A 19,573-nucleotide genomic window follows, 5' to 3' on the forward strand; every position below is an offset into this window, starting at 1 on the left:
CCCAAGAGCCAACCTAAACCTCCCCTGGCACACCTCGAGTGACAAATCAGGGGCAGTGTGTGCGACTTCAGCACTGACAGGAGCTGTGAGCACCCACCAGTCATCCTCCAACATGGAGAGGGAGATGAGCAAAAGCAAGTGGAGCATCGCCAACGAGTTCCGCCTTGAAGGGACATTCTGTGATGTGGTTTTAAGAGTTCATGGAGTTGAATTCAAGGCTCACAAGCTCATCCTCTGTTGTTGCAGTACCTACTTCAGGTCCTCCAACATGGAGAGGGAGATGAGCGACACGTCTACAGAAATTCCAAGAGGGCCGGGCTGGGCGGGTGCAGGGGCCGGGACGTTGTCTTTCCTCCTTGCTGCACAAAGCTCCAATGTGCCATATGCAAAATGGTTTGGAAGCAGCAGGAAGCCTGCGAGCTGCTGGCCTCCAGCCCAGCTCTGTGGGTGAGACCTGGGGAGGCAGCTGATGGGTTCTGGAGGTGAAGGGTCAAGCTGGAGCCCTCACCAGTGCTGCAGGGGGCAGCTGCCCCCCAACAGCGCAGGATTGAGCCCATCAGGATGCGTGTTTTTGAGCTGTGGATTCTGCCTGCAGCACAGAGGCTCATGGGCTGTGGTGGGCTACCTGCACCTCGGGGAGGGGGCAGCCCTGTGCCCCCACTCTGCCCCCTCCCAGCAGCTTTGGGAGCTTCATCCTTTTTTGCACCTCTGACGGGCCTGTCCCTTCGCCCCAGCTATGACCGAGGAGCCACAGTGGCCGGCGTGGTGGGCGTGGGGCGGCTGATCACCGGCATGGACGGGGTCTGCAGGGCATGTGCGTGAACGAGCGGCGTCACCTGGGCCCCACCTGGGCTACGGCAGCATCGGCGTGGGTAAGGGGCCACGGCACGGAGGGATGGAGGGGGCAACCCCCCTGGGGCTGCTGTCAGCAGGGACAGGGCTCCAGTGCCCACCTGGCAGCTCCACGGCCAGGGCAAGTGGTGCTGAAGCAGGGCTTCCCTGCAGCTTGGCCACCCCCTGCTCCCGGAGGGTCCGGAGGATCCCCCGCACGCGCTCGGGCTGCCGGATCCGGACCGTGGCTTTCTCCAGCTCGGGCACCTGCGGGCAGAGCAGAGACCCCGCTCGGTGCCGCCCTGGTGGGACCGAGGAGCCTCCAGCGCCCTCCTGGCCGCGCTCCCCCGCCCAGCCCCGGGGCCGCCGCTGCCCCAGCCCGGGCTCCCGGCCCGCGGACCCCGCTCACCATCGCTCCCGCTCCGCTCCCGCCGGGCCGCGCAGCCGCGGGGTGGGGCCGGGGGGGCGGGACCGGAACACGGCCGCGGGGCCGGGGGGGACTCGGGGCGTGCTCGGGGTAGGGGGTGCGGGGGGACCCCCCGTGCCCCGGCTGCGCCTCCGCCCGGCGCCCGCAGCAGCGTGGGGCGGGACCGGCGGTTTCGTTTCTGCCGCAGCGAGCGGGGAGGGCGAAGCAGAAAGGAAAGATTCCAATAAAGAAGCCGCGGGCAAGGGCGCCCGGCACTGAACCGCCCCGCAGCGCCGGGGACGCGGAGTCGCGGAACCCTGTGCGGGAAATGCCCGCAGAGAACCGTCCCCCAGCACTGCCAAGGCCACCACTAACCCATGTCCCCAAGAGCCACACGGCTTTTAAACCTGGACAGGGATGAGGACGCCACCGCTGCTGCCCTGGGCAGCTGTGCCAGGGCTGGACAGCCCTTTTGGGGAAAAATTTTCCCAAGAGCCAACCTAAACCTCCCCTGGCACACCTCGAGTGACAAATCAGGGGCAGTGTGTGCGACTTCAGCACTGACAGGAGCTGTGAGCACCCACCAGTCATCCTCCAACATGGAGAGGGAGATGAGCAAAAGCAAGTGGAGCATCGCCAACGAGCTCCGCCTTGAAGGGACATTCTGTGATGTGGTTTTAAGAGTTCATGGAGTTGAATTCAAGGCTCACAAGCTCATCCTCTGTTGTTGCAGTACCTACTTCAGGTTAGTACTGGAAACACAAGGATTTATTTACAAGGGCCTGGAGTGACAGGACAAGGGGTAATGGCGTCACACTGACGCCATATCTATTATATTAGATAGTTGGAAAAACTTCCTCCCTGTGAGGGTGGTGAGGTCCTGGCACAGGTTGCCCAGAGAAGCTGTGACTGCCCCATCTCTGGAAGTGTCCAAGACCAGGTTGGATGGGGCTTGGAGCAACCTGGTCTAGTGGAAGGAGTTCCTACCCATGGCATGGGTTGGAATGGGATAATCCTTAAGGTCCCCTCCAACCCAGGCCATTTTGTGATTTTGTGATTCCTGTGGAAACATGGGGGCCGTTCACCCTGGTGCTCCCTGTCCCCAGCCAGAGGCTTTATCTCCTTTTTCAAATCTTCTTGCTTCAAATCTTGCTTCAAATCTTCTTGCTTCCTGCCCCAGGCCCCGAGCTGAGGACGGAGAGCCCGGATGACAAATCCCCCCGTCAGAGCCTGGTGGGAGAGGCCGTTTTGAAGGGCTCCCCGGCGCAGGGAGGCAGCGGGGAGGAAAAGGGCCGGAGATCCCCCTCGCAGGAGGGGCTCCAAAGCCAGCCCAGGGTGCTGTGAGGAGGAAAGACTCAGCCTGTGCCCAGAAAGCGGCAAGAGCTTGAGGCAGAGCTCGGACCTGGTGGAGCCTGAGCAGCCTCCCAGAAGGGAGAAGCCCTTCAGGTGCTTGGAGTGTGGAAAGAGCTTCAGGAAGAGCTCCCACCTGCTCCGACACCAGCACATCCACACTGGGGAATGGCCCTATAAGTGTGGGGAGTGTGGAAAGAGCTTCACCCAGAGCTCTAACTTGACCAGACACCAAGAGACCCACCAGTAAGTGAAGCCCTACCAGTGCCCCACCTGCAGGAAGAGCTTTGGCCGCTCCTTCCACCCCAAATGAACCCCTGATGGTTCCATCCATCTCCAAATTCTCTGATTCTTGCCTTCGAGGTGCCACATTCCCAGACATTCCCCCTATCCAGGTTCTCCACTTTGTTGTCCTTGGGATCCCAGATGTCCCCACTGTCCAGGCTTCCCCTTCTCCACGCGGCCCTCTCCAGGCTCTCAGGGCTTTTGCAGCTCCCCCCTCTCTCCAGCCTCTCATCAACCTGTGCTGGGAGTTCCTCCATTCCAGGCTGTGCTTTGAGAACTGCATTGGCACCTGGAGACTCCCCAGCCCCCTCATGATCAGTTTGGGGGTCTCACCCTCCCCTTTTCCCCACTCTTCTGACCTCTCCCACCCATTTCTCATCACCCCCCAAACCTCAGTGCTCTTCCCCCTCCACTTTTGGGGGATCCCACTCCCCTCCCACTCAGTTTGGGGTCCCACCACCCCTTTATCCCCTTTGACCCCCCTTTTCCCACCAACTGCCCTCTTCCCACAACCCACTCACCCGAGAGCTCCTCGCCCGCAGCCGGGGGGGCTCCCAGCACCACCAGTGCCCAGAGAAGTCCCCCAGAAAAGGGGTTGGGGGGGGTCCTGGGTGGGCTCTGAGTGTGTTTGGGGGTCCTTGAGGCGTTGTGGGGAGCTTTTTGGGAAGTTCCCAGCACGTTTTGGGGTGAGCTGGGTGCTTTACTGAAGGGCAGGTGCCCTCCCAAAGCCCCCCCAGAACGGGTTGACACAGGGGGGACACAGGGGGGTCCCCATTCTTGATCCATCCCGGACTCGGTTCTGTCCTTCCCAAACTCAGCTCCAGTCACAGAGACCCTCCAAGCCCCTCCCCCACTGCCCCCAATAACTGGGACTGGGGAGAACTGGGAAGCTTTACTGGGATCACAGGGAGCAGCCGGGTGGAGGCAGAGTGACAGCAGGGGAGGGGGGGACACACGACCCCCCAAAATCCTCACAGGGACGGGGGGGGTCCAGGCTGGGCCCGAGGCTCTGGGGAGGGGCTGCGGCCGCCACCGGCTCAGGAGCTCTGTGGGGAGAGAAAAGGGGTGACACCGGGGTGGGGGGACAGGGGAGACACCGGGATACACCGAGACCCAGACTGGATCCAGCGGATCCCTGGGGTAGTTTAGTCTAGGCCTTCCTTGGTGAATCCAAGGAATCCCCCTCGGTGCCATCCTCCCCCCTTCAGCCCTAAGCCCCTCTCAAGACTCCGCCAGCCTGGCAGGGCCACTCAGCCACCCCTGGGGCAGCTCGGGGTGCCGCACAGGGGCCTGGGGCGCGGCAAAGGCCTTGAGAGAAGGTGCTGGAAGAGCTGTTGAGTGGGGAAAAGCTCTTGCTGGTCAGTGGGAGAAAGAGAAGAGGCAACAAAAGCCATGGTTTCTCTTAAGCTTGAGCAAATGTTATGCATTTAATGTGACTGAAGGGCTCACAGGTCAGGCTCTGCGGTGTGGGGACAGAAAAGGGGTGTCCTGGGGGCACGCAGGGCTGTCTGAACATGGGGCTCCTCGGGATGTCCCGAGGAGACACGAGAGCAAAGTAGGGCCTGGAGACACCCTGAGGGCAGCTGGGTGCCCAGGGCTGAGGCAGGCCTGTGTCCCCAGGGACACCCTGCCTGTTCCTGCCTGCGTGGTGGCTCCCTGGGACCTGTTGCTGGGGGTAGGTGCACTCCTGTCCTGTCCGGTCGCCGTCCTGACGGACACTGGCTCACCGTGGGCCACTCTGGCCAAGATCTTGGAGGACTTTACCAACCTGCTGCAGTAGACAGTGCTTCCGCTGCTCTGCAGAAGGCCCCCACACCCCAACCCATGGCTGTGAGTGACCACTAAAGGCCCTGGTCCCCTCCCGCCAGCCCTGCAGGCTCTACCGGCCCCTCACGGCTCTGTTTGCTCCTGCAGTCGTCCTCCAGGAAGGCTGAATCAGAGGAATTGGCTGACGAGCCCGACATCGAGAGCCATCAGGGCTGTCCAAATGTGGGGATGTCCAGGCTACTGCTGGAAGGGCTCGCCAGGCTGTCGCAGAGAGCTGAGATGGTGAGCAGGGCGGTGTGAGGGGCAGCCCTGTCGGCAAATGGGGGCTGGGGCTGTGTGGAAAGCAGTGGCCTGGCCTGGCCTGGGACTCACAATGTGGGGTGACTGCTCCAAACGCCCTCCCTGCCATGGTGGGGCCTGGGGTGGCTGCCTGGGGAGCTTTCCTGGGGTCTGGGCAGGGCACAGGTCTGATGTCCTGTCCCACTTGGCAGGTTTTGGAAAGGTCGATGGGAAATCTCTGGATGGTGCACAGTGCAGTTTTTGCCTCCAGGGCAGCGAAGCCCAACCTGCAGCACTCATCGCTCGCCGTCCTCCTCTCCTGCGCTCCGTTGCCCAGGACCCTCCCCCGCTCGGGCCCACGATCATTTCTGTGCCCAAGTTCCGCACCCGCGCTCCCCTCAGTGCCAGAATGTTCCTGACTCTTTTCCCGGGCTCGCGGCGCTCCCTCGTGCCCAAGCACCGCCACTCCAGCGCCGACCGTGGCTGTTCCCAAAGCGCCGGCCGTGTGCGGGGAGAGCAGGAAGGCTCGGGGCGACTGAGTGCGGGGGCTGCCCTGGGCAGAGCTCCCCCTGTGATCCCAGCGCGCTCCCGGCGGGCAGTTTGGAGCCAGGCAGCCATTCCTGCGGGCTCTTAGAGCGGGAAGGGATCGCCGCTGGGTCACAGCCCACAGATGTGCCTGGGGAAGAGGCTGCCCTGGTAACACCACCGTGCACGGGCAGTGGGGGCCGCCCTGAGGGGAACCCCGCCATGGCACCGCCGGGGCCGCCCCACACAGCTGGGCTGCGGCTGCCCACACCTGAGGGGAACCCCACCATGGCACCGCCGGGGCCGCCCCGCACAGCCGGGCTGCGGCTGCCCACACCTGAGGGGAACCCCACCATGGCACCGCCGGGGCCGCCCCGCACAGCCGGGCTGCGGCTGCCCACACCTGAGGGGAACCCCACCATGGCACCGCCGGGGCCGCCCCACACAGCTGGGCTGTGGCTGCCCACACCTGAGGGGAACCCCGCCATGGCACCGCCGGGGCCGCCCCGCACAGCCGGGCTGCAGCTGCCCACACCTGAGGGGAACCCCGCCATGGCACCGCCGGGGCCGCCCCGCACTGCCGCAGCGAGCGGGGAGGGCGAAACAGAAAGGAAAGATTCCAATAAAGAAGCCGCCGGCAGGGCCCGGCACTGAACCGCCCCGCAGCGCCGGGGACGCGGAGTCGCGGAACCCTGTGCAGGAAATGCCCGCAGAGAACCGTCCCCCAGCACTGCCAAGGCCACCACTAACCCATGTCATCCTCCAACATGGAGACAGAGATGAGCAAAAGCAAGTGGAGCATCGCCAACGAGCTCCGCCTTGAAGAGAGACCCAGTGATGTGATCGTAACAGTTGATGGAGTGGAATTCAAAGCTCACAAGCTCATACTCTCTTGTTGCAGTACCTACTTCAGGTTAGTACTGGAAACACAAGAATTTATTTACAAGGGCCTGGAGTGACAGGACAAGGGGTAATGGTGTCACACTGACAGAGGTTTAAATTAGATAGTTGGAAAAACTTCCTCCCTGTGAGGGTGGTGAGGTCCTGGCACAGGTTGCCCAGAGAAGCTGTGACTGCCCCATCTCTGGAAGTGTCCAAGACCAAGTTGGATGGGGCTTGGAGCAACCTGGTCTAGTGGAAGGAGTTCCTACCCATGGCATGGGTTGGAATGGGATAATCCTTAAGGTCCCCTCCAACCCAGGCCATTTTGTGATTTTGTGATTCCTGTGGAAGCATGAGGGCCGTTCACCCTGGTGCTCCCTGTCCCCAGCCAGAGGCTTTATCTCCTTTTTCAAATCTTCTTGCTTCAAATCTTACTTCAAATCCTCTTGCTTCAAATCTTGCTTCAAATCTTCTTGCTTCAAATCTTCTTGCTTCCTGCCCCAGGCCCCAAGCTGAGGACGGAGAGCCCGGAGGACAAATCCCCCCGTCAGAGCCTGGTGGGAGAGGCCGTTTTGAAGGGCTCCCCGGCACAGGAAGGCAGCGGGGAGGAAAAGGGCCGGAGATCTCCCCGCAGGAGGGGCTCCAAAGCCAGCCCAGGGTGCTGTGAGGAGGAAAGACTCAGCCTGTGCCGGGAAGGCGGCCAGAGTTTGAGCCAGAGCTCGGACCTGGTGAAGCCTGAGCAGCCTCCCAGCAGGGAGAAGCCCTTCAGGTGCTTGGAGTGTGGAAAGAGCTTCAGGAAAGAGCTTCAGGAAGAGCTCCCACCTGCTCCGACACCAGCACATCCACACTGGGGAGATGCCCTACAAGTGTGGGGAGTGTGGAAAGAGCTTCACCCAGAGCTCTAACTTGACGAGACACCAAGAGACCCACCAGTAAGTGAAGCCCTACCAGTGCCCCACCTGCAGGAAGAGCTTTGGCCGCTCCTTCCACCCCAAATGAACCCCTGATGGTTCCATCCATCTCCAAATTCTCTGATTCTTGCCTTCGAGGTGCCACATTCCCAGACATTCCCCCTCTCCAGGTTCTCCACTTTGTTGTCCTTGGGATCCCAGATGTCCCCACTGTCCAGGCTTCCCCTTCTCCGCGCGGCCCTCTCCAGGCTCTCAGGGCTTTTGCAGCTCCCCCCTCTCTCCAGCCTCTCATCAACCTGTGCTGCGAGTTCCTCCATTCCAGGCTGTGCTTTGAGAACTGCATTGGCACCTGGAGACTCCCCAGCCCCCTCATGATCAGTTTGGGGGTCCCACCCTCCACTTTCCCCACTCTTCTGACCTCTCCCACCCATTTCTCATCACCCCCCAAACCTCAGTGCTCTTCCCCCTCCACTTTTGGGGGATCCCACTCCCCTCCCACTCAGTTTGGGGTCCCACCACCCTTTTATCCCCTCTGACCCCCCTTTTCCCACCAACTGCCCTCTTCCCACCCCCCGCTCACCCGAGAGCTCCTCGCCCGCAGCCGGGGGGGCTCCCAGCACCACCAGTGCCCAGAGAAGTCCCCCAGAAAAGGGGTTGGGGGGGGTCCTGGGTGGGCTCTGAGTGTGTTTGGGGGTCCTTGAGGCGTTGTGGGGAGCTTTTTGGGAAGTTCCCAGCACGTTTTGGGGTGAGCTGAGTGCTTTACTGAGGGGTAGGTGCCCTCTCAAAGCCCCCCCAGAACGGGCTGACACTGGGGAAACACCGGGGGGGTCCCCATTCCCAATCCATCCCGGGGTCGGTTCTGCCCCCCCCAAACTCGTCTCCACCTCACAGAGACCCTCCAAGCCCCTCCTCCACTGCCCCCAATAACCAGGACTGGGGAGAACTGGGAAGCTTTACTGGGATCACTGGGAGCAACCGGGTGGAGGCAGAGTGACAGCAGGGGATGGGGGGACACACGACCCCCCAAAATCCTCGCAGGGACGGGGTGGGTCCAGGCTGGGCCCGAGGCTCTGGGGAGGGGCTGCGGCCGCCACCGGCTCAGGAGCTCTGTGGGGAGAGAAAAGGGGGTGACACCGGGGTGGGGGGACAGGGGGGACACCGGGATACACCGAGACCCAGACTGGATCCAGCGGGATCATATGTACTGGGATCATACTGGGATCAGACTAGGATCATACTGGCAGCAAGTGGTTCGACGCTTGGGGCAACTGGGAGCTACTGAGATCCCACTGGGAGCCATTGGGAGCAACTGGGACCATGCTGGGCACAACTGGGATCCTTTTGGGAGCAACTGGGCCCACAGTGAAGGCGGCTGGGGTCATACTGGCACTGACTGGGAGCGTTCTGAGGGCAGCTGGGACCATGTTGGCGCAACTGGGGTATACTGGGAATAAGCAGGAGGTGACTGGGATCATACTGGGAGTGACTAGGACCCCACTGTGGGTGACTGGGAGTGGCTGTGAGCAACTGGGATCATGCTGGAAGCTACTGGGATCAACTGGGAGTGTGTGGAACCACACTGGGGGCAAGGGGGATATACTGGGAGAGACCAAGAGTGACTGGGATCATACTGGGACTGACTGGGAGCAGGCTGAGGTCAACTGGGATATACTGGGAGAGACTGGCCGTGACAGGGATCCTACTGGGAGGGACTGGAACTACAGTGGGGTGACTGGGAGCAAGTGGGACCCTGCTGGGGGCAAATGGCTTTATCCTGGGAGTGCCAGGGAACGTCTGGGTTCATCCTGGGTGTGACTGACACCACACAGGGTGTCCCTGGGATCATACTGGAGTCATACTGGGAGAGACTGGGAGGGACTGGAACTACAATGGGGTGGCTGGGAGTAACTGGGACCATGCAGGGGGTAACTTGGATCTTACTAGGATAGATTGGGATCATACTGGGACTGACTGGGAGAATGCTGGAGGCAACTGGGATATCCAGGGAGTGGCTGGGAGTGACTGAGATCATTCTGGGAGTGACTGGAACCATAGTGAAGGGGTGAAGGGGAGCAACTGGAACCATGCTGGGGGCAACTGGGATCAGAGTGGGAGCAGTTGGGCCCCTACTGGGGTCCTACTGGGGTCATACTGGGAGTGACTGCAATAATACTGGGAGTGTGTGAGAGGGACTGCAGCCATACTGGGGATGAGTGGGATCAAACTGGCTTTCTAGTGGAAGTGTCTGGAAGTCACTGGGATCATACTGGGGGTGACTGGACTCATACTGGGATCATACTGGGAGCAACTGGGACCATGCGGAGGGCAAATGGCATCCTCCAGGGAGTGACTGGGAGTGACTGGGGCCAGACTGGACTCAGATGGGGAGTCCCTGAGAGTGAAAGGAGCCATCCTGGGGGTGGCTGGGAGCAACTGGGACCACCTTGGGGGCAACAGGATCCTATTGGGAGTGACTGGGATCATAGTGGGAGTGACCAGCACCATACTGGAATCATAGCGGGAGTGACTGTAAGTGACCAGGATCAAACTGGGAGTGACTGGAACTATGCAGGGGGGAACTGAGAGCCAGTGGGGCCATGCTGGAAGGCAACTGGGAACATCCTTGGAGCAACTGGGATCATGCTGGAAGCAACTGGGAGTAACTGGGAGTGACAGGGTGCATGCTGGGGGCAACTGGCATAAACTGGGAGTGACTGGGAGTGACCGGGATCATCCTGATGGAAACTGGAACCATCCTGGGGCAAGTGGAAGTAACTGGGTGCAGTGGGTTTCTGTGGCTGGGTTTTGGTAGCGGGGGGGCTACAGGGGTGGCTTCTGTTAGAAGCTGCCAGAAGCTTCCCCTGTCCCGTGGAGCCAATGCCAGTGGCTCCAGGATGGAATTCCTGCCGCTGGCCAAGGCTGAGCCAGTCACGAGTGACAGCAACACCTCTGGGATAACATATTTAAGAAAAAGAAATTCCAGCCAGGGAAGAGCGGAGTGAGAACATGGGAATAACAACGTAGACCCCAAGGTCAGCGCAGAAGGAGGGGCAGGAGGTGCTCCAGGCACTGGAGCTGAGGCCCTGCAGCCCGTGGGGCAGAGCAGGGTGGGGCAGCTGTGCCCCTGCAGCCCCTGGGGGAGCATCGGGGTGCAGAGACCCCCCTGCAGCCCATGGAGGCTCCCACGCTGGAGCAGGTGGATGCAGGAAGGGGGCTGTGACCCCGTGGCAGGCCCAGGATGGAGCAGGGTCCTGGCAGGGACCTGCAGCCCGTGGAGAGGGAAGCCCAGGCTGGAGCAGGTTTTTCCCAGGTAGGACTCGTGGCGCCTCTCTTGCCGTTACCGACGCCCTCGTTACGCCGTTTGCGTAGGGCTGTGGGCAGCGGCGTTAGGAGGGGTCTGGGATGGACTGGGAGCCCTTAGGAGGGAACTGAGAGCCCTTAGGGAGGGACTGCGACAAAGTGGGAGCCCTTTGGAGAGGACTGGGATGAAGTGGGAAAGGTCCGCGAGCCCTCAGGAAGCCACCGTGGCCCTCCCGTCATTTGCGTAGCGCTGAGGGCAGGGCCCTTGCGCCTTTTGCGTAGCTTTACGCAACTGACGTAACTTCCTTATTGCCATTACTGGCGCCCTCCTTACGCTGTTTGAGTAGGGCTGTGGGCATTGCCGGCCCCCCTTACGCAATTTGCGTAGCTCCGCTCCATTGCCGCCGGCGTCGCCGCTTTACGCCATTTGCGTATCCTTGCGCCGTTTGCGCAGCGCAGCGGGGGCGGGCCCGTGTCCCCGCCTGCTGATGTTTATTTATCAGTGTCCAGGCGCTCGACCCCTCAGCCCCTCACACACCCACGGGCCCCACGGCAGCGCGGGGGAGGATCCCGGGGGTGTCCAAAAGCTCCTCCAAAAGTCAGTTTATGGCTTTGCAGAGGGCTCTCAGGAGTCACCGAGGGGCTGAATGTAAAGAGAGAAAAATTAATTCTTTAGGGAGAAAAAAAAAATAACAATTGCATGTCTGTGTTCCCGAGGAGCCGTGGGTATTTTTAGGCAGCTGCCTGCAGAGGCCATCGCTGTTTCCTGAGGCAGCATTAATGCAGCGGGAGGAGACTTGTTGTGCTGTTCACAGAAATTCGGATTTTAAGGTTTTCCTCCTTGGTTTGAAGCTTCTTCATTCTTCCTTTGCTCTATTTCAGAGCAAAGGCTTTAATTTTTAAACTTAAGGGGGGAAAAGTGATAACAACAAGTGAGGAAAACTAGGGGGAAAAGGGAAAAGTTCTTCTGAAAGGATTACAATGTGCAAGCAAAATCAGTTCTCTCTCCAGGAGACAAAAAATATTAGAGGTGTAAATTGGCTCCAAAAATGCCCCCAGGGGCATAGGGAGGATAATCAGGATGACATCCTGGCTGAGACCTCAGCATCCGGGGCATGGCCCAGGTGTGCAGGGAAAATGCAGCTCATCAGGCATGTGTTAAACAGAGAATTTGTTTCTGGTATAAAAAGATGCCTGACTGGTCTGTGCACACACCAAACCAGCCCTTTGTGACTTGCACGGGCTGACTTGACTTCCAGGTTTTGAGACACTAGTTTTGATCTAAAAGCCCAGCCTATTGCTAATGCTGCAGAACTGTTTGTTTGATGCAAGGAGAAAACAGGGATTGTGGCAGGAGCGAGGTCAGGCAGATCCCCTTCGGTGCAAAACTCCTGGAGCGAGCTGCAGCTCTTTCAGAGCAAAGGTTTTAATTTTTAAATTTAAGAGGAAAAAAGTATTAACAACAAGTGAGGAAAACTAGGGGGAAAAGTTCCTCTGAAAGGATTACAATGTGCAAGCAGAATCAGTTCTCTCTCCAGGAGAGAAAAAAATATTAGAAGTGTAAATTGGCTCCAAAAATGCCCCCAAGGGCATAGGGAGGATAATCAGGATGACAGCATGGCTGAGCAAGTGTGTTCTGCTCTATACCATTGATTTTGTGATGTTTAATACTTCAGCAGGTCCAGGACTTCCAGGACTGTCCTGGTGGCTGTGATCACAAATGATTCATCAGAGCCACTTGAACAAGAAAAGCCTTTCTAAACAAGGGCATTTCTGAGGCTCTTGCTGGTTTTTTTGCCTTCCAGCTGACCATCTTTGACTTCAGGGAGGTTGGTCTCAGGCTCAGGAAGAAGCCGGACAGCCCTCAGGAGACAAAGCTGCCCAAGACTGTCCGGCCCCCAGGCACGAGTGAGAACTCCAGTTCCAAGGTAGCCTTTTCCTGCCCTTCTCCTTGCTGTTTGATGTGACACTTGAAGAGGCTGCGTGCCTTGCCTCCAGCTCATTGAAACCCCTCAGTGTCTGGGTCCTGTTGTCGTTGCAAACTGCTGGTGGTGGTGGAGTTCCTTCTGCTGGGGCAAAGGCAAAACGTGTTCTCCTAGTGAGATGCTGGAGTCCTGATCTGTGCTAAGCCAACACAAATAATTTCTGCTGAAGCTGGTGGGGTTTGCTGGAGTTTAGCTACCATGGCGAAGGCACAATAGTGGGGGAAGGCTGGGGCAGGACACAAGGGCACGAGCTTGCCATTTTCCATTGTCCCACTGAAAGAGCCACCTCTTGCTTTGGTGTTGTCACTGGCAAATGCTGGGGGTCATAGGATTCCCTGCACAGTGGCAGTGCTGGCCTTTGAAGGCTGAGGGCCTGAGGGAATTACTCCCAGTCTAACACAACTCCAGCACTGCTGAGAAAAGAGCTGAACCTTATCCTCATGCAGCACTCACCTTATTTGTCCTATCCCTATCTACTGTGGTACTTTCTTTTTGCCCTTAACCTTCTCTGGTGCTGTTCTCTTCTTACTGGTGTCTAAGCTCTAGAGTCTGGAGTTGTGTGGGCCTCAGTCTCCCTGCCTCAGAGTAAAGGTCACCCAAAAATTGTTTCCTATGGAGTCTGATGTAAATTCTTGAGTTTCACTTACTGCTTGAGTGCTCAGTGAGTGCCCAGAGCTCTGGGACCCCATTAGCACAGGGCTGTGCTGGAGGTAAGCGCTGCCTGGCATTTTGGAGAAGGAAAGCTGGAGAAACTCCTGCCAAAAGAGCTGCTCAGCTTGAGCCTGCTTGGTGTGGTCCAGCAGCTTTTGATCAGCTCAGAGCAGAGGTGGGTGAGCTACTGTTCCCCCAGTGGCAGCTGGGCAGACCTTATCACCAAGAGCCTGTCCTTCACCAGGGATCAAGAGAGGAGAGTCATTCACGAGCCTTCCTCCCAGCAGCTGAACCTCTCCCTGCTCTCTCTCACCTCTCCAGTTCTCATCCCCTGACCGGAACAAGACCTTGCTTGAGCCTGTCCCATCCGAGCTGGTGTTTCAGAACTATGTCCTTGGCAAGGTCTGTGAAACGGCCCTGCTTCTGAGGAATAGAGACAAGGTAAGTGCTGGGATGTGGCGCTTTAACACTGTGCTAGAAGAAGACGAGAGTGGTGTAACCCCCATGGTTTACAGCAGAGCAAGTATCAGCTGTGGCCCATCCAGATTCACCACCTTGGATTTGCAAGATGGTGGGAATTTTCCCGTGCTGAGGATTCTCCCCTGATTTTGGCCGTGCCTTGTTGGTATCTGACATCCAGAGCAATGGGCTCTTGAGGGTTTCCACCTTCACTTGAACCAAGTGTGATTGTTTTGCAATTGCCCACGAAAGCTGAGAAGGAAGAAGTTGAAAAATGTCAGCAATTGTGTTGCCCTGTAAAGAGGAAAACTGAGACCTTTTGAATTTCAGTCAAGGAAACAGTTTCTCAAATGACTCTTGTGCCAAGAGCAAGCTGGTGGGAATAGACAGCAGGGAGTCCAAATCACCTGGTTTAGAGGTTGTGAGATGGGATTTGGTGCTCAGGGGTTGATGCCTGTGTGCTAGCAAATGCCTGTTTGCTGTCCCTGTGCCTGTGTTCCCCTGAGGGCAGAAACTGGCAGCAGGGTGGCTGCAGGAATGCCCAGCAGTCTGGCTTGCCTGCACTGGCAGCTGCCTGGCCACAGTCACCAGGCAGCAAGAGCCCCTGGAGAGCTGAGACTGGCTTTTAATAATGAAACCACACTGTCAGTCGGTGCTGCTCATGTTTCTCCAGGCAGAAAATAACCTTTCAAGCCCAGAGTTGACAGGCCCAGCCTGCAGGGCCGTCTGGCTTTCCCTCACTCTGGCAAGCTGACTGCTCCCATCTTCTGCACCAGCCTTTCCTGGCAGTGTCTTGTGCTTCTCCCTTGTTTCTTTACAGCCCATTTCAATTCTCTTTGCCATCTCATTGTGTCAGGGCTTGTCTCTTTGTCTTGCTGTGTTCCTCCTTTTCTCTTCAGTTTCCCAGGAAGGCCAAGGGTCTGGTCTCCTCTGCTGGTGTGCCCATAGGACTGTCTCCCCACAGCTGGACTTCCCCACTCCACCTCAGTCTGTTAGAAGGGAATTTCTTCCTTCCCCCAGGACAATGTGCTGGTTTGCCTTCAGGTAGCACATTCTCCCTCTGGAACAGGGCTGCGTGGCTGTGTGCAGGCAGAAGCAGGCAGATTCTCTGGGCTTGTTGAAATGAGGATGACTTGGTTCAGGTGTTCTATCTCCATACTGCTGGTGCCTGACCTTCCTTCCCAGCAGGCACTGCCCTACTGCCTCTGGCCGAGCTGCTTTGCCCAGGCAGAGGGATCCAAGTTCACCCTTGTGTAGCCTGTGCTTGTACCTCCAGAGCTAAAAGTCTTTTGGGAAAATGGTCAAGGAAGGCTGTCACCAGGGCACACCAGGGTCTCCTCCTGTTTCCACAAGTGGCAAAATCACCATTTTGTGTCTTTCCTGCAGGTTACTCAGCTGGTGAAGGTCACCATGGACAGCTCACCTTATTTCAAGTTGGTTGACCCCAATGGTGTGTGCCATCAGATCCCACCGGGCTCATTTTGCACTATAAACATCCTTTTCACCCCTGAGGGGAGCAAGGTGAGTTTGGAGGAACGTTCTCTCTAAAGCCAGGGCGTTTGTTGCACACTGGTTATAGCCCAGCCCGTGCTGTGAGGTCGGCTCTGGGCTGGGGGCAGGCAGCCTGGAGCTGGTCACACCTTGGCACGGCGTGGTGCTGCCAGGCCCTGCAGCTGGGCCTAGAGGGCTGTGCTTTCCCTCCATGCCTGTTCTTGAACGTTCACGGGGGAAGAGGCAGATGGAACAGCAGGGAAGTGACAGGGAGGGGTGTTGATGTTTAGCCATCTCTAGGTTCAGTGGAAGAGATTTAAATATGGAAAATACCAGAGGAACAAAAAGATGATCCAGAGAGCTTTATTCTTTCCCATTGGAATGGAGCAAAACTGATGCTTTTTCACATGCTCTGTTCTCCAGCCTTTATTAATATGAATTAGTGGTCGTTTTGGGGGTGGAAGAGGTAAATTCATGCCCACAAAGGGTCATAGAAAACAGCCCTTTTTCTTCTGCCATGAGGATGGCACTCAATGCCCTCAATGCTGTGCCAGTCTCTTTTCCTGCAGGATCATTTCCACCAGCTTGTCTGCATCAGCAAAAGAGAAAAGCTCACTGTGCCAATCCGGGCCATTGGTGCCCGCCCAGTCTTGGACTTCCCTGACCAGCTGGACTTCTCGTCGTGTCCAGTCAATCACAGCACCCAGAAGACTCTGCTGGTTCACAACACCGGGAACCTGGAAGCCTGTTACAGCCTCAGCACTGAGAGGTAAAGCAGCTCATCTGTCTTAGTGCAAAACACCTTTGGGTGATGGCAGAGTTGGGAAAGAGTATCCCAAAGGAACCAGAGCATCCGAGCTGCTGCACTGCAGCCACAGCTGGAAAGGGGCAGGACGTGTGGGGCCTGCTGTTGCTTCTAGTGTTTTAAGCAGGATGCAAGCCCTGAGCTTTGTCTCTCCCAGATTTCCTGGGGACTGCTGGAACACGTTAGTGGTTGGTCTGCACCCTCCTGAGCACCACCACCTTCTGAAATGGCTGCCTCCCACTGTCAGCCAATAAACCCACTGGGCAGAAGCACCTCTCACCTGAGCTATCCTGAAGCACTAAAGCACTGATTTTTGTGTCTGTCAGGCAAGAGCTGTTTACCTGGTGACAAAGCCAAATTGCTCCTGTTAAATCCAAACTGCACCAACACATTTGCCTAATGATTTCCCTTGTTTCTCTGGTGGGCCAAGCAAACAGTTACCAGCCTGGATGACACTCCAGAATCCCAGACTGCATCGCTGGGGAATACACAGAAACCTCCTGTTCAGCTCCCTTGATGTGCTGCTCTTAATGGCACTTCATTTAGCTGGGATTGAATCCTTCAGGCTGTAAACAGGACCCTCCTTTTGGGTATTGTGTCCAGGTCACTGTATTGCTCCAATTTGCAGTTGCACTCCTTCAGAGTTTTCATTGCTCCTTTTCTTCCAGCAGCTTTCCTTGAAATGTGATAAAAGGTGCCCTTTCTTAGGCTAAACCAGGATGTTTACAAGGGGAAAAACAACCCCAAACAACCACACTGCAAATTAAACACATTATTCTCTGGTCTTCAAGGAAGACTTTATTCTCCTTCTTGATTCCTAGGCTGTAATCTCACAGGACAGGTGAGATGCCATTTGCATCTCTTGAATGAGGTTTAGAAGGGACTGGAAAAGAGATTCCTGAGGCAGTCAGTGTCAAGTTGTGCATGCAAATAGCTCTTAACCCTCTCTGTGCTCTTCCCAAACCATTCTCTGCTGGGATTGCTGGCAGTCGGACCCTTGAGCCTCCATGCAGAGTATGGGGGAGATGAGTTCATTTCATCCAACAGGATTTTCTGAGGGCTGCATCTCCTCCGAAGAGAGTCAGTAGCTGTTTCTGATGCTGTGTGTTCTGTCTGTCTTCTGCTGACTGTGGTTGCTTTGCTCCTCGCTTGCACAAGTCAGCTGAAGTGAACTAGACTGCAAATATCGTCCCCAAACCTCCCCCAAGAGTCCTGATCTCTCCCTTGGTCTTGCAGCCCTTTCACTGTCAGCCCAGCCACGGGAACCCTCGATGTTGGTGAAGCCAAGCAAGTGACAGTGGAATATCACCCGCTGCAGACCGGGCACCATTCCACATCCCTGGCAGTGCACTGTGACAGAGGTGAGTGCTGGGCACTGCAGGTGCACTCACCCCGCGTCCTTCCGAACAGCAGAGCCCTTTCTAAGCAGAATAACGTTAGACTTGCTCTGCAAACTACTTGTAGAACTGTTCCTTTCAAAGCCTCCGTGTGTTTCAGTGCTCAGAAGTGAGCAGAGAAGGGGCCAAGGCTGAGTCTGCCCCTGTCCTGGATGTGCTGTGTTGCTGTGTGCTGGTCCATCCCTGGGGGGACCCTGGTGCCAGCATGGTGTCCTCCATCCTGCACCCCCACCCCAGTCCTCTACCAGCACTCCCCACTGTCCCAGCCACCTGAATTCCCCTCCAGCAGCACCGCCCCGTCTCAGCTTCACCGCAACGAAAAGTGCAGACTAGTTCGTGTTTAGGGGGTTGATAAAGTGGATAAAGCCCTCAAACAGGGATGAGATTTTTGGAATCCTGTTTTGTTGGGAGTTGCTGAGTGGAGGAAGGAGGAACCTTGATTCTCCACTGCAGTGTGGATGTGCAGGGCTGAAGTTGTGTTCCTGGACAGTGCTGTCTGTGACGTGGGAGCTTTCCATCCAACTCTCTCCAATGTCATGTGTCTCTTGCTCACCTCTGTCCCCTAAGCTGCTTCTCTGTTGTCTTGCCACAGACCCCTTTTCTATGTTGTCCTCTACATATACATGTCATTTCTGTCTAAGAACATTTTCAGGCCCTCGGGTTCCTGTTGGATGACAAACTGTGACAAATTGTCCCTTATTCCCATTTCCCAGGCCATTCATGCTCTCCCAACCTCTCCCATCTGTCTCCCATTTGATTTCTAGGTCGAAGAACCCCATTCAGTCTTCGTGTAAAAGCTGCTCTGTACATTTAGTCTGTCTCTCTGCCCTTCTTTCTTTCATTTCAAATGTTTCAGCTTGGTGTTTGAGATCAGAATGGTATCAAATATTTCTAGACTGATGTGGCCGTGGGTTTGGACAGGAGGGGATGATGGCTTTCATGGTGTTGATTTTCTAGTGCTTTGTCATATTGAATGTTGTAGAGCATTGTGTCTTGTTTCCTCACCTTAGTCCCCTTCTGCCGTGGGCTTCACTTCCCTTGCTCCCCTGGACCTCCCTTTCTTCACACCTGCCCCCAGGAATCTTTGCTTGTCAGCAACAAGGGATTGGGAGAGGCAGGAGCCCCGTGGGGTGCCTTCAGGAGCCCCTGGGCTGTGACTGAGTGGGGCTCCTTAGAGTCACCCGAATGAATTTGATGCAGAATTGCCTGGGATCTGAGTGGGTCACCTGAGCACACCTGACAAATCTCACTGTAAATACTGTCACCTGGGGACAGATGTCTACAAACCCACCCAGAAATCAGGTGCTTAAGGTGGTGTCCAGGACATCCTCACACTGTACCCAGGGAGCTGTTGGGATTTGATAAATGTACTGATCCATGGAATTACTTATCCAGCTAAAAGCTGGACACTTTCTTCTGTTACCTGTGGTTTGCTCTGCTCCTTGTAATTCCATTAGCGAGTGAGCTGAGCAAAGACTCCTCTTTGCTTTGTTCCAGGTGAAGATACCCACACCAGACTTCTTGGAAAAGCTAAGGACTTCAACATCGGGCTGGACAAGTACTCTTTGGAACTTGTCAAGCCACAGAACCATCCACAACATGTCAAGCCATCCACAGCAGAAGTAACATCACAGCCCGATTCCAGTGCGAGGCTTTTGCTACTGAGGCAGAGGAGTATCCACAGAAGATCAGGTTGGTCTGAAAGATGCAGTGACATGCACTGCCCAAGGGTAAAACTAACCTATGGCCTCAGGGGGTGCTTGTGCTTTTGAGTGCTTTAGGGTGTTAGGAACAAGTAGGTGTTCCTGCAGAGTTTGCAGGGCAGTCACAGCTCGCAGTAAGAAGCGACAAAGTTGTTCAGTTCTCAGCTCTGGAGAGGGGCAGTTTGCCCAGAGACAGGGGGACCAACCAGCAGCACGGGAGGATCATGTGGCCCTGTCCTCCCTTTTGAAGTGCTGTGGCCTCCACCTTGAACAATGTCAGCGACCTCCAGAGCCACCGAATCAGCACATAATGGGGGACACACAGTAGGCCTGCTGGGAAGCCTGTAACTCCAGAGTATCCCAGCCAATGGAGAAATGGGGAGGGACCTGTGCTCCGGGCAAAGGGGATAAAAGAAGCTGCAACCTCCACTGAGTTGAGAGACCTCCCTGAGGTCTGTTCAGTGCACTCTCTCTTTTATTAGAGTAAAGGTTTATTTTTTCAGTTAGCTCCTCTGTCTCCTGGCCATTTATGTGAGTTACTTCTGT

The 19,573-nt window shown here is 56.7% G+C and overlaps 1 protein-coding gene and 1 long non-coding RNA gene across 3 annotated transcripts in view; both read left to right on the forward strand.

Annotated features, from left to right (window-relative positions):
- The window catches only part of LOC135406163 (uncharacterized), a 396,593-nt gene that overhangs the window by 366,120 nt on the left and 10,900 nt on the right, over positions 1-19,573 (forward strand). The window lies entirely within an intron of this gene.
- Positions 6,211-18,118, forward strand: LOC135406299 (hydrocephalus-inducing protein homolog). Its single transcript, XM_064640717.1, has 7 exons — positions 6,211-6,288; positions 12,342-12,464; positions 13,494-13,613; positions 15,018-15,152; positions 15,677-15,891; positions 17,164-17,362; positions 18,089-18,118. The coding sequence occupies exons 1-7, from the start codon at positions 6,211-6,213 to the stop codon at positions 18,116-18,118; spliced, it is 900 nt and encodes a 299-aa protein (XP_064496787.1).

The sequence above is a fragment of the Pseudopipra pipra genome, chromosome W, assembly GCF_036250125.1.
Source record: "Pseudopipra pipra isolate bDixPip1 chromosome W, bDixPip1.hap1, whole genome shotgun sequence".
Lineage (NCBI taxonomy): Eukaryota > Metazoa > Chordata > Aves > Passeriformes > Pipridae > Pseudopipra > Pseudopipra pipra.

Bases quoted from the DNA above. Each gene is read 5' to 3' on its own strand.
- LOC135406299 (XM_064640717.1), top strand. From the start codon at position 6,211: ATGGAGACAGAGATGAGCAAAAGCAAGTGGAGCATCGCCAACGAGCTC. The intron at 13,614-15,017 runs GTAAGTGCTGGG...TCTTTCCTGCAG, and splicing joins TTCTGAGGAATAGAGACAAG to GTTACTCAGCTGGTGAAGGT. The intron at 15,153-15,676 runs GTGAGTTTGGAG...ATGCTGTGCCAG, and splicing joins TCACCCCTGAGGGGAGCAAG to TCTCTTTTCCTGCAGGATCA.